We start from the raw sequence: 13,171 nt of genomic DNA on the forward strand, positions 1-13,171 counted from the left end.
ACCTGTTCCACCTCTGTCGCTGTGCCTGGGTGGAACAGTGTTCTGGTGAAGGCGGTCCCACACCCCACACCCACCCAGAGGGCGGAGGGGTGTCCATGTCACCTTGGCAGGTGCCACGCTTCCTGTAAGGGAAACCCAGGAAGTGTGCTGGATGGGAACACATGCCCTTTGTCTGCGGGCTCAGAGAGCTCCTGCTCCCTCCTCTTGTCCTGCCTGCCTTGGACCAGCTCTCTTCCAAGCAGCTGAGCAAAGCAGCTCAATCTTTTATTAGGGCTGTGGTGGCCGAGACCTGGGGTGGCAGGGAAGGGGTGGGGAGAGAGGTTCAGGGGACAGAACCAGGGCAGTGTGGATGTTTGCTGCTGCCCAGTCTGAGGGGAACAAGCCCCTGCTGCCCACAGAAGGCTTTGATCCAACAAACTTTGGTTGGGCACCTCTGTGCTAAAACAAGTCAAGGAGCCCAACGGAATCAGGTCAGACACAATCCTTGTCCCCACGGAACTTACGGAAAGGTGGGGGACATCAACGCTAACACAAACTAATATAATAATGACCACGATATCACGTGACCATAATATAATGGTGATGTGTGCTGTGAACGAATGAATCAGGGGCCGACACAGAATAAGAGGTGTGGGGAGAGTAGGACAGGTCACTTAAGCTGAGAGAGGAGGAGCAGCTGTGAGAGGAACAGGGGAGGACATTCCGGGGCCAAGGACCCAGTACATGGGCTCAGATTTCAGGTTAACTCCCAGCATTCTGGTGCTGGCTCTGACCTTGGGCAAGCTCCTTCCCTCTCTGAGGCTCTATTTCCTCACCTATAACATAAGGGAGGGGCACCTGGCTGGCTCAGTGCGGGGAGCATGCAGCTCTTGGTCTTGGGGTCATGGGTTCGAGTCCCACATTGGGTGCAGAGATTACTTAAAAGTAAATTCTTTCAAAAAAAACAAAAACAAGGGGCGCCTGGGTGGCTCAGTGGGTTAAGCCTCTGCCTTCGGCTCAGGTCATGGTCCCAGGGTCATGGAATCGAGCACCACATCAGGTTCTCTGCTCAGCAGGGAGCCCGCTTCCTCCTCTCTCTCTGCCTGCCTCTCTGCCTACTTGTGATCTCTGTCTGTCAGATAAATAAATAAAATCTTAAAAAAAAAAAAAACAGGGGGGTTGGATTAGATACCCTCCCCTGGAGACATGAATGCTTCCTTTTGCGGAACTGTTAGGGATGGAGAGGCTGAAAGGACCCCCCAGGGCCTGACCCCTGGTCCTTGCCCACCAATGGTACTGCTTGCTATTTCCATATCCCCCTCGCCTCTGTTCACACAGTCCGTACGCTTTGCAACTAGACCCAGGAACAGGGACAAGTTTCCCAGAACCACACAGCCCCCACTGGCCCCGAGACCTTGAGGAAGGGAAGCATCTGCCTGCTCAGTGGCCATTCCCCTTGACCCCCTCCGCGGGGGCCAGATCGGAGCCCCAGCCTTTGGTGGGGGTGGGGCCCAGATATACAGCCGCATGAAGTTGTATATCCGGGGTGGGGCTGCACGTCCACTTCTTAGCAAACAGCCTCAGAAGCTTCCCTGGGCCTCGCCATCCTGCCCCTGCTCCTTCCTCCATCCTCTGCTCTGCCCGCTGGGAGTCAGATCAGCTGGACACTTATTCCCTGAGCACCTACTGTGTGTCGGGCCAGGCAGGAGAGGGAGCAGTTCTGAGAAGCGGGAGATCCCTGACACGGCAGCGGGGCCAGTGGCCAGTCAAGCACAGATAGGAGTCAAATCAGGATCTGTGAGTGAGTCTGGCTCTGCCACTGGTCAGTTGCTTACCTTGGGCAAATCAGTTTCCTCTTGGGGCGCCTGGGCTTCACTGTGAGGATTTGATGGATGAATGTAGCTAAATACGCCTGGTGTTTGGCAGGTATTCGAAGAGGAGTTCCTTTCCTCTCCCCAGCAGGTAGAGGGCAGAGGTCTGGGGAGATCCCGCAAGATGAACGAAGGGCTGAAGGTAAGGCAGAGGCTTTGTTCCACTGGAGAATCCAAAGGACGTCATGGCTCCTGTCAGCCAGCATCACTGCCCCGGATTCTGGTCACAGTATCTAATTTCTGTTTGAGGAACCCCACCCCCACTCTTTGTGCCTAGCTGGAACTATTTAAAAAGAGGCAGCATCTTTCCAGGATGCCAGAATGCAAACTTGGCACCATTTTTTATGAGCACTTGGACCAACACAGAGGGTAGGGGACAGCTGATCTCATCGCTTAGGCTGCTGGATTCAGCCATGCCTGAAGTCTTCACTCTGGACCTCTGGATCCCATGAGTTCTCTTTTTTCTTGCCTTGTCTTCGACAGGTTAAAATTGTGTTTCTGTTGCTTAAAGCAAAGTCATGGTGAAGACTGGTGAGGCCCCATGGGTCTGGATCATCTCCACCTCCTCCTCCTGGCAAGCTGCGTCCCTGTCACCACTTCGGAGGAGCCTGTCCTGATTCCTCCAGGCAGGCTTAGGAGTCATGTCCATCCCCTGGATGTAGCCCAAGGCTGCTGGGATGCACCACTATGCTTTCCCCCATGACACTAGGAGCAGGACTGTGTCTCATTACTTTCTGGGTTTCCAGCACCCAGCATGATGCTTGGCGCATAGTGGGGACCTAGTAATTCCTATGAAACATACGAGTTGGAATTGGAGATCTTAAGTAGCTTCATAGGCAAATCACATAGAAGTAGTGATGGGTGGTGAGCTGTCAAGGGCTTGGGCTTTGGAATCAGACCTCCTTGAATTTGGATCTTGGCTCTCCCACTTATTAGCTCTGTGACCTTGAGCAAGTCATGTGATCTCTCCGTACCTAGGGTTTTCTCCTGAGGAGACAGAGGAAACAGTCAACTCCTCCCAGGTTGCTCCGAAGGCTGGGGAGCAGGTAATGCAAGAAAAAGCCATAGAACGGGGTTGTCATTCCTCGGTAGAGACGGTAGAGACGAGTTGACTTGACGTATTCACAGCTCCTTGCAAGTGAAATGCAAATGTGCTCCTCTAGTGGACAGGATGGGGGGTTCATCATTCCCTTCCTCCCCTGAGATGGGTTCCTGCTAAGGTGGCGTGAATCAGCACTTCCTTCCCTGTCACCTGACTCAGGGGCAGGGCTGACACTGAGTTATCATTCCTTGGTGGGCCGGCAGGAGGGGAATGGAGCCCACAGTCAGCCTCCGGGCTCGGTGCCCGACCTTCACCATCTGCTCAGGGCACTCAACAAATGGGGAAACTGAGCACAGATGATAACTTGCTCAAGGTCACAAGGTTAGTAAATGAGCTTAATTCCAAGTGTGTAGGGAAATGTTTAAAAACCAAGGGGAAGCAAACTGGGCCACATTTTTTAGCCACATAAATTCCCCTCCTCTCAGGCCCCAAGCCTGCGTCCACTTGGGCCACACAGCCTCCCAGACCTGGTTGTGACAACATTGTCTGGGTCTTAATCCCCTCCTGGTCCGGGGGGGGCCGGAGCTGACCCTGTCTGGGCTGGTCTGTTCCCACGGTTTGCCATCTCTTAGCAAATCAGCACCGCCTCCAGAGCGAGGGGTGGGTCATGGAGGGCTCCGAGCCTTAAAGGTCAGAGATCCTTCTCAGACAGAGAGGGGGAAATCCTGGTGTCAGTCAGGTCCCTGAGGTCCCTGGGACTGCCCTCGGTCCCAAGCCCTCGGCCTCTTGCCAAGGCTGAGCGCCTGGCCAAACACCTCACCGACCCCGTCCGCCTGCTTGGGCCCCCATCCCTGCTGGGAGCCCCCATCCTTGGCTTCGTCTGTCTCAGCACCACAGTCCCTGGGACCCCTCTGTACCCCCAGCTGGCCTCCCTACTTCTCTCTTAGCCAAGGTGGGTTTACGGTGATTGCGTGGCCTCTTACTCGTTGGGGCCCCTCTGAGGGTTGCTGGGAGTTACAGAGAGTTCTGGGAGGGGAGACAGCCAGATCACACTCAGGAAGCATTTTCCATTAAATGCTCCTGGCACACTGTCCAGGGAGATGTCAGAAGAAGGAACCCAGTCTGCAGGCCTCCAGCAATTTTTTGTGCTTTTCTTTATCGTTCTATCACTAATACCAATTTTTTATTCTTTTTCCTAAAGGGGACCTTTAAAGTTGGACTGGCCCTGCTCTCACTCCTTCATAACACATCTCCACTCTGATGGCCAGACCGTTTCGCTAGAGAAAGCATGTGATCTTCCCGGGCCCCCACACAGCCCCTCTGGGGCACCTGCTGCTTTCGGGGGGAACATGCTAAGCCCTCCTGTGACCCTGGGTGATCTGGCCATGGCCAGCCTCCATGACAGCGTTTCCCACTGCTGCGACCCTTGCCCCTCTGCTCAGCCACGCGGACCTTTCTGGAGCCCCTCAGACGCCTCAGCGCCTGGGCTTCCCCACCACTGCTTTGGTCTGGGAACTCCCCCCGAAAGCTGAGGATTCAGGGTCAACAGCTCCTTGTCAGTGAGGCCCCCGGAGCCCCAGACCTCATCACACGTCATGATGCCTGGCCTTCCTGCCAACGCCGATGGCGCCTGCATGAGAGGGTCCAGTTCTGTCCCTGATGCCTCCTACCTCATTCACCGGGTTCTTCAGGCCGAAAAGCTAAGAGCCCTGGATTCACCTCATTCTCTCAAATTCACATCTAATTGATCAGGAAGTCCTATGAGCTCTTCACCATACATCCACGTCCATGCATCCGATCCCATCCAGCCACTTCCGGCTGCCTCCATGGCTACCATCTTGGTCCAAGCCCTGGGTTATTCCCAGGGTTATTATCATCTCACTGGTTTTCTAAACTGGTTTTCTGTTTCTGCACTATTCTACAAACAGCTAGGAGAAGAATCCTTTAAAAATGTAAGTCACATTACATCACTCTCTTGTGCAAACTCTCTGCTGGTTAACCGTCACCACCCCACCTTGGAGTGACATGGTCCCTGCCCACCTCCACGACCTCATTCCTGCCACTCCATCCTCTCTGATCCTCCAGCCACACTAAATTTCCTGTTGTTTCTACAATACTCTCAGCTCGTTGCCACCCCAGGGCTTTGCCCATGCTGTTCTCTCAGCCAGGCACGCTCTTCCCTCAGCATCTTGCTTAGCTTACTCCCTCTGTCCGTTCAGAGAAGCCCTCTGTGGAAGGCAGCTTTAAAGATGGCCCCCAAGGTTCCACACCTTCTGCCCTGCCCATGTGTAATCCCTTCCTCTCAAGGGTGGGCGAGACTCAGATACTTGTTTTTAATACATAGAATACAACAAAAACAATGGGTGTTGCTTTTAACATTGGGCTACAAAAGGACTGTCACCTCTGTCCTGCTGTCCTCTCTCCTTCTCTCTCCCTCCATGGTTTGCTCTGAGGGAAGCCAGCTTCCATATTGTGAGCTGTCTATGGGAAGGCCTATGTGGCAAGGAACAAAGGACAGACACCCCCACCAACAGCCAGAGAGGAAAGGAGACTCTCGGTCCAGTAGCCCACAAGAAACTGAACCCTGCCAACAGCCATGTGAGTGAGCTTGGAATTAGATCCTACCTGGGTCTAACCTTAAGATGACACTAGAGCCTTGGACAATACCCTGACTTGGTTTGTGAGGAGAACCTGAGCCAGAGGACCCTTCCAGGTTGTGGGACCCAACCCCCAAAAAAGACGGTAGGGGCACCTGGGTAGCTCAGATGGTTAAACATCTGACTCTTTTTTTTTTTTTTTTTAAGATTTTATTTATTTGGGGCACCTGGGTGGCTCAGTGGGTTTAGCCTCTGCCTTCGGCTCAGGTCATTATCTCAGGATCCTGGGATCGGGTCCTGCATCAGGCTCTCTGCTTGGTAGGGAGCCTGCTTCCTCCTCTCTCTCTCTCTCTCTGCCAACTTGTGATTTCTGTCAAATAAATAAATAAAATCTTTAAAAAAAAAGATTAAAAAAAAAGATTTTATTTATTTATTTGACACAGAGAAACACAGTGAGAGAGGGAACACCAGCAGAGGGAGTGGGAGAGGGAGAGGAGAAGCTCCCTGCTCACCTGGGGCTCGATCCCAGGACCCATGACTTGAGCTGAAGGCAGCTGCTTAACGACTGAGCCACCCAGGTGCCCCTAAACATCTGACTCTTGATTTTGACTCAGGTCATGATCTCAGGGTTGTGAGATAGAGCACTGTGTTGGGCTGGGTATGGAGCCTGCTTGAGAATCTCTCTCTCCCTCTCCACACTCCTCTTGCCCCCCACGCTGTTCAAGTACACCCCCATCTCAAAAAAAAAAAAAAAAAGAGGGAGACAATAAGTATCTGTTGTTTTAAGCTGCTAAGTTTTGGGACTGCTTGTTATGCAGCTGTGGCTAACATATACACTCTCCTTAGCCTGCTCGGCCCAAGCTCCTGCCACTCTATCGCCTTACCCAGCTTTGTTTCTTGGTAGCGTGGCTGTTACTTCTGCATCTTTTCTAGCCCAGAGCCTGGCCCCATGCAGATGTTCAGGAATTACTTGTGAATGAGCAAATACGGGAAGGCACACAGGAGGCCCAAAGGGGCAATGCCATAGCTCAGAAGAGCCAGAAATAGTGGGCTCAGGAGGGAGGAGTCTGGCTCACCCCAATCCCAGCTGGAGGTTACCATTCTCTCTTAGTAGAGACTGGGGAGCCTGGTCTCCCACCTCCTCAGAAGGTTGCTGGTTTGGGCCCAGGATTCGGGAGCTCATGGTCTCTGGAGGAGAAGGAGTCCCAGCTGCATACTCCACTCCAGACCAGACCTTCTGTATTTCCTCTGCTCTCTGGACTTCAGGCCTGTTTTTCTTTGTTTGGTATGGAGATTTCCTAAATGCCTCACTTAGAGTGATCTAATTTTTATACCCTTGTCAGACTTTTCACAAAAATAATTTAATAGATAAGAAAAGAATCCTATTCCAACCCACGTGGCTCAGTTTTTGTTTGGAAATGGTCCCCATGTCCATAAAAAGGAAAGGACAGCCAAATCCAATCCCCTCCCGGCACTGTCCCCACAGGGTCTCAGGCTGTGTTGGGGGCCAGGAGGCCAGGGAACCTTCCAGCAAGAACACTGGGCCTGAGTCGGAACCTGGTGCCCAGTCTGGGTCTGGCAAGGGCTGGCCGTGGGCCCAGCTAATTGAGTCATTTCCTCCCAGACTGGGGCAAGTTTCCTGCCCAGAGGGAACTGAACACGCTCCCAGGCAGAGGGGGGCTCCCCGGATTGGGGGAGGGGGCAACCACAGGCATTTCCCCCCACCTCAGCTACTTTGGAGCTAAGAGGCCTTCCTGGGGGTAGAGCGGGGAGAGTAAGGGATCAGAGATTGGGTTTGAGGTGGCCATTTCTGGAGGAAGAAGCTGAAACCACGCTGTCCAACTTTGGGGCCAGCCTGCCTCTGTGTCCCAGGTGTGCCCTAGGGTGGGGAGCAGAGAATCCTATACCAGATGTTGTCTGTCTGGAAGCAGTAACCTTTGGGTGACTGTGGTAGCCTTTGCTGAGAAGCAAAGCTCACCAGAACCTGGGATCCTCCAAGAATCTTCTCGCCTCACCTCCTCCCTGGTGTGTCCTCTGTCACTCCCGGACAACCTGACCCCCGTAGTCCCCTGGACAACCCCTAGCTAGGAGTCTTCTTTGCCCTGTGGGGCCCCTCCTCCAAAAGGGCCCTCAATCCCTGTAGCCTCAGGCTACTCTGCTCACAAGGTGACTGGAATCACATTCCAGAACCTTCCAGGAATGGATCTGCCATATTTTTTATGTGCACCTCTGTTGGTTTTCCCTGGCCCCAGTTCTTCAGCGAGAAGAGGGTAGCAAGAAGCATGCAAAGCACTTGCACTTTGCGGGGCAGGCCACCTGGGCTCCAATCCTGGCTTCCCCACTAACTAGCTCTGTGACCTTGAGGAAGTTACATAACCTCTCTGGGCTTGTTTCTGAATCTGTTAAAAAGGGATAACAGTAATTGTCTCTTGGGGCTGATGTCAGAATGAAATGAGATTGTAAAAGTGCTTGGCATGTGGTAAGCACCCTACACATGGCCATTTTTCTTCTGACTGGCTCAGAGAGTGGCAGCGACCCACCCAAGGGCACACAGCAAGTAAGCAGAGGAGCTGGTACCCAACCTTTTCCCAGATACTCTGTGGTCTCCTGGGCTGGGCCCTGCAGGAGAGACAGGGCTGAACGAGGCTGAGATGGCAAGGACCCTCATGGTCTTGGACGGCCTAGGGTGAGACGGGACACGGACACTGTCCATCATGACGCAGGTGGGTGCTGGACCATGAGTTCTTGCCACCGGGTCCCTCATTGCTTCCTCAGACACATCACTCTGGAACTCCTGAACCCCAGGGAACCCAGCCCGCATGTATCCCCGGAACCTGCCCCAGCCAGAAGGGCTGTGTGGCCTCAGAAAAGCCTCTTTCCCTCTCTGTATGTTCATGATTCTAAGCACAGGTTGAGAAAAATCATCTTTATTATTGTTCATGGAGGAGGTGAGGGAGGCCAGTAAAGGGAGCCATTCTGAGGACGCAATTCTCCCTCATTCCCCAAACCCCCTGGGGAAGGAGGGTCTGAGGGGGTTGTACCCATTGTCCATCCTGAGAAAAACGGGGCTTCACCCACTGGCTTCTGGTGCCCCCCTTCGGAGGTCCCTAGCCCCAAACCCTCCCTGCCAGGAGCCCCCAGCGCCCAGCTCGAGCTCCAGGTGGGGGCCAGCCCTGTCCCTCTGCCTCAGGGCAGTGTCCTGGGGTCAAGGCCTCCAGAAGAGCCCGGGTGGGCCTAAGACAGACTCGAGTCCTGGCTAAGGCCAGTCAGGAGGGGGCTGGGCCCCGGGGCTGGGCGGCTGCTGAGGGCTGGGGCTGGGACTCCCTTGCAGCAGATACTGTCGGCCTCTGGGATGGAAAATCCTGAGGGAAGGTGGGGAGGGAAAGATGGAGGACACCACTCAGATCCCCCATCCTCTGGTGGGGGACTTCAGGCCTCGGATTACCCAGGCCCTTCCTCCAACACAGGACCTCTGAGGGGTCAAAGGTTAACACCAGGAGGAAGAGGGGATTTCAGCTCCTTCTGCTCCACCCCAAGAAAGGTCATCCCAGCTCTTCTTAAACTTGGGGCGTGTTGAGGTTCCTTGAGCTGTCTGGGGCAGGGCTCAGGGTCTGGGGGTGGCGCTCAGGGAGGAGGGCTCATCTGTACCTGGCAAAGGTCCAGCAGAGTGCGGCTGCCCGCCAGGCACCAGAGCTCGCCCAGCAGGGACAGGACGACTCCCAGGAGGTCCAGCCAGCTGCCCACGGTCAGCAGCAGCACGAAGAGGCCGCCCATGCGCACCAGCAAGGTCTGGACGTGACTCTGCAGGCCGGGGTGCTGCCGTTGCTCTTCTATGGGGGTGGGGGGAAGGGGGTGCTTGTCACTGCCTGCCACCATACCTGGAGCCCCAACCTCAGGTCCAGCTGGAGCGGAGCCTGAACCTCCCAGCTGGGGACCACCCCACCCCCGCAGCCCCCTTCCCTCCCTCCCTCCTCCCCCACCCCCACTCTCTGAGCACCCACCTCCCAGGCTCATTGCTCACCCCCAAGCCTCCCTGCTGTTTTGTGCTCTGCTTGCAGTGAGGGGGGCGGGGAGCAACACCAGCTCCAAGTGGAGGAGTCCTCCCGACTGCACTCCCACATCTGATGCCTCAGTAAACCCTGGGGACACTTTCTGCTAAGTGGATCCCCACCTGGGCCCACCTCCACACTCCTGCTGCTCTGCCTAGTCCCAGCTCCTGGCTTCTGTTCTTGACTTTGTAGGTCAGCAGCTAGTGACCTTCTAAATGGATCAACAAGATGAAATATTTCCTTTGCTTACATTCTTCCCAGGACTTTCCATTGCATTTGGGGTAAGCTCCAAACTCCTTACCTTGCCGGTGAGGTCCTGCCTGATAGGATGCCTGTTCTCCAACCCCACCTCACCTCACCTCTGACCTGCTCCCATTCCTTATATCCTGGAGGCTTCCAGGTCTTCTTTTTGTTCAGCAAGCACACCAAGCTCAGGGCCTTTGCACCTGCTGCTCTCTGCCTGACTGCACTTCCCTGTCCTGCCCCTTTTACCCCATCTCTCCCCTGCAGCCAATGGTGTTTCCTATAGCCCACATCTGACCAGGTTGCTCTCCCCTACTGAAAACCTGTAGTGGTTTCTCAGCAGATGGCCAGCCTGGCTGATGAGGGCTCCCCATCAGGCCCCCATGCAGCTGGCCAACCTCATCCTCTCCCCATTCCCTTGGGGTGGCAGCCACACTCAACTTTTTTCAATTGTTTGACGGTGCTATGCCTTCTCTCACCTCTGGGGTTTGGCATGTGTGGTTCCTCCTGCCCACCACCTCACACCTTTCCTGCTGGGCTCCTACCTATTCAAGCTCCATCTCCTCAGAGCTCCCACCTATTCAAGCTCCATCTCCTCACAGCACGACACACCCTTCCCCGAGCTGTTCCCTGTGGCTTCTGTTGGTAGACAGGCGCCCTGGGATGGTAGAGGTGGGGTCTAACCGTGGGTGGCCTCCCTGGGTCCCAGCATGTTGCTGCACCCAGGTCAGACCACGGGATGTGAGTGCCAAGTGGCCCAGCTGCCCCCCAGGACCCCAGTGGTGGCCCCTACCCTGCATGTAGATGACCAGCAGGGCGTAGCAGATGACGAGCGGCGTCCAGAAGCGCACGGCATCCGAGGTGGTTGGGAAGTCCCGGTTGATGAGGGCCACAGCCGCCAGGTCACCCACAGCAAAGGCCACAGCCAGGGCACGGGCCAGCAGCCTGGGGAGGCCGTGAGCGCCGGCCAGCAGGCCTAGGCAGACCCCGCAGTAGTGCTGGCTGCTGTGTAGCTCATACAGCTGGCAGGTGTGGCGGCAGAGGCGCCTGGCACCCGTGCCCAGCAGGGTGGCCAGCCAGAGGCCCAGCAGCAAGTTCAAGGTGCGGTGAGGGGCTCCCTCCTGCAGGAAGCTCAGGCCGCAGGTCAGCCCACAGCCCAGGGAGTACTGGCTTACGAGGTACAGCTGCAGCCTCTCCCTCTCAGAGCCCTGCGTGGGGCGGGAGTAGAAGAGGGATGTGGTGGGGGTTGCTGGGGGTTACAGCTGCAGCTTCTCCCTCTCAGAGCCCTGTGCGGGGCGGGAGCAGAAGAGGGGCACAGTGGGGAGGGCTGGGGGTGCTCAGGCCTCCGGCTGCTTCTCACCAGGCACACAGACCACTCTGTAGGAGGCTGGAGCCAGAAGGAACCTTGGGAATCGTTTCCCAAGAAGGAATATTGCCTTCAAGTCAAGCCCTCCTGGGACCATTTCTTTCTGCTTGATTTCCCTCACGAATGTTACTTGGGACCCACGTGCTTACTGAAGGTTGGTGGCTCGGAGCCTTGAAGACCTGGGTTTAAAGCCTGACTCTACCTCTTGCTGGCTGACCTAGGACAAGTCGCTCACCCTCTCTGAGCCTTAGTCTCCCCACCTATGAGAAGCAGGTTACAGCAGAGCTTTGCCTGCTAGGACTGTGAGGACACGCGAGATGATGCACCCAAAGTAGCTGGCGGGTGCCTGCCTGGCACGTGGGGGGAGCCACAGCCGGGAGCTGCCACCGCTCTCTTCTTGGACTGGGGCTGCAGCCACTGCAGGCCACTGTGAGAGCGAGTGAGCAGGGGTCTGTGCTCCCAGTCCCAGGAGGCAATCTGTACTCTCCAGTCTCAGTCTTACAGAAAAGGGGTGGTGAGGAGACAGGGTGCTCCCGCTGGGCCCCGCTTCCGGTGAAAACTAGGGCCCAGGGCTGGGGAGTGACTCACCACCTCCGGAAGTCTTACCTGGCCCAGGGAGAGCAGTGTGGACAGAGCTCGGAGGGAGAACTCAAGCACCACCAGGGCAGCCACCCGGGCCCCCAGGACGGTCAGGATCAAGGCCAGCCCGGCCAGGTGCACGGTCTCCAGGGAGGCCCACTGGGCCTGCAGCCGCTGCTTCTCCAGCCGCCGCTCGGGGTTGCTGTGGTGCAGAGTGGGCTTGGGCGGGGTCAGAACCCAGCCTCGGCCCAGGCAGCGGCCCTGGGCCCCCAGAAACACTCTCTGGGGACAGGGTTCTCATCCCTCCAGTCCTCCCCACTGGAGGCCAATTCAGCCAGGGGGTGGGCGGTCAGGGCTCCCGGAGGGCTGGGGAGTGGGCTGGATTGTCAGACACTTACTTGGCACAGTTCACAAAGAAGTAGACCTTCAGGAGGCTGTTCAGGACGGAGACTCCACTGGCCCCGATGAGGCCTGAGGGCAGAGGGAGGGCAAGTGAGTTTGGCAGGGTGAGAGGTGGTGGGAGACCCACGTGGGGGGTCCACCCTGTGCTGCCCAAAGCGGGTGGAGGGGTGGGGCTGTGTGGGAGGAGGAGGCGGCGCTCACCTTGAAGGACAGAGTCGAGGAGGCCGGATCCCCACTGGAGGGAGGGGAGGCTGGGGAGCCAGGAGGGGAGGGATGGCAGGGAGAACATGGCCGCTGGGATCAGCCCCAGCCCCAGCCTCCAGCCAGATCTGCACCAGAGAAATCAACAGTCATGGGGCAAAGGTGTCCGTGGAGGGAGGGGTGGGGCGGGGAGGGGGAGGGCAGAAGTGGGGGAGGGGAGCGGTCAGAAGTGGGGGGGTCAGAAGTCCCAGAAGAGTGGGGTCAGAAGTGGGAGGGGGGAAGAGGGGAGGAGAGGGGAAGGGAGGGGCGGGGAGGGGAAGCAGGGACCTCAACCTTCAGGGCCGCAGGGTTGTGGGGCTTTGAGAGCCAACCGCTGCTCAGGGGCTCCACATCTGGGCAGCACGACGTGGGCGCCGTCTCCAGCACTGGTCCTGGCCTCTGTCCCCGCTCAAGTTGGATGCCCACTGTTTCGCCTTCCTGAAGCTCCAGGCGTCATTGTTGCCCTGGCCCCCAGCCTTGCTTCTGGGCTCTGCCACTCAGCCCCAGTTCTGGAAGGGGCCATTTGCGTCCCCACAGCCCGAGGCCCAGTGCCCCTCCGCCTGTGGTCTGGAAGGTGGTCTGTCCCCCCACAGCCTGAGGTGTGGAGGCAGGGCTCCTATCCTCCCACAGCCTGAGGCTGAGATCCAGGTGGGGGGCCCTCCTCTCCCTCAGCCACTGTGCGTCCTTCCCCGACGGTCCTCTCCCTGGCCACTAGGTGGCAGGCCTCCATCGGTTGGACGCGGTGGGGTGCCGCTGGCCTGCCCCAAGACTTTTGGATCCTCCTTCCCCAGAGGGAGGAGAGA

The 13,171-nt window shown here is 56.8% G+C and overlaps 1 protein-coding gene across 4 annotated transcripts; it reads right to left on the reverse strand.

Annotated features, from left to right (window-relative positions):
* Positions 1–8,400: 8,400 nt before the first annotated feature.
* Positions 8,401–13,092, reverse strand: TMEM82 (transmembrane protein 82). 4 transcript variants are annotated; one of them, XM_047727684.1, is made up of 7 exons: positions 12,720–13,092; positions 12,330–12,457; positions 12,125–12,197; positions 11,754–11,928; positions 10,575–10,989; positions 9,138–9,319; positions 8,401–8,851 (listed from the first exon to the last, which is right to left on the reverse strand). In XM_047727684.1, the coding sequence occupies exons 2-7, from the start codon at positions 12,415–12,417 to the stop codon at positions 8,756–8,758; spliced, it is 1,029 nt and encodes a 342-aa protein (XP_047583640.1). In that variant the 5' UTR covers positions 12,418–12,457; positions 12,720–13,092; the 3' UTR covers positions 8,401–8,755. The 4 variants fall into 4 exon arrangements, with proteins under 4 accessions (XP_047583640.1, XP_047583639.1, XP_047583637.1 ...); XM_047727683.1 differs by having other exon boundaries at positions 12,700–13,092; XM_047727681.1 differs by having other exon boundaries at positions 12,663–13,092.
* Positions 13,093–13,171: the final 79 nt, after the last annotated feature.

The sequence above is a fragment of the Lutra lutra genome, chromosome 4, assembly GCF_902655055.1.
Source record: "Lutra lutra chromosome 4, mLutLut1.2, whole genome shotgun sequence".
NCBI lineage: Eukaryota > Metazoa > Chordata > Mammalia > Carnivora > Mustelidae > Lutra > Lutra lutra.

Coding starts and splice junctions, on each gene's coding strand:
- TMEM82 (XM_047727684.1), bottom strand. CDS start 12,417: ATGTTCTCCCTGCCATCCCTCCCCTCCTGGCTCCCCAGCCTCCCCTCC. Junction 10,990..11,753: donor CACTGCTCTCCCTGGGCCAG/GTAAGACTTCCG, acceptor CGCCCCACGCAG/GGCTCTGAGAGGGAGAGGCT. Junction 9,320..10,574: donor GCTGGTCATCTACATGCAGG/GTAGGGGCCACC, acceptor CCACCCCCATAG/AAGAGCAACGGCAGCACCCC.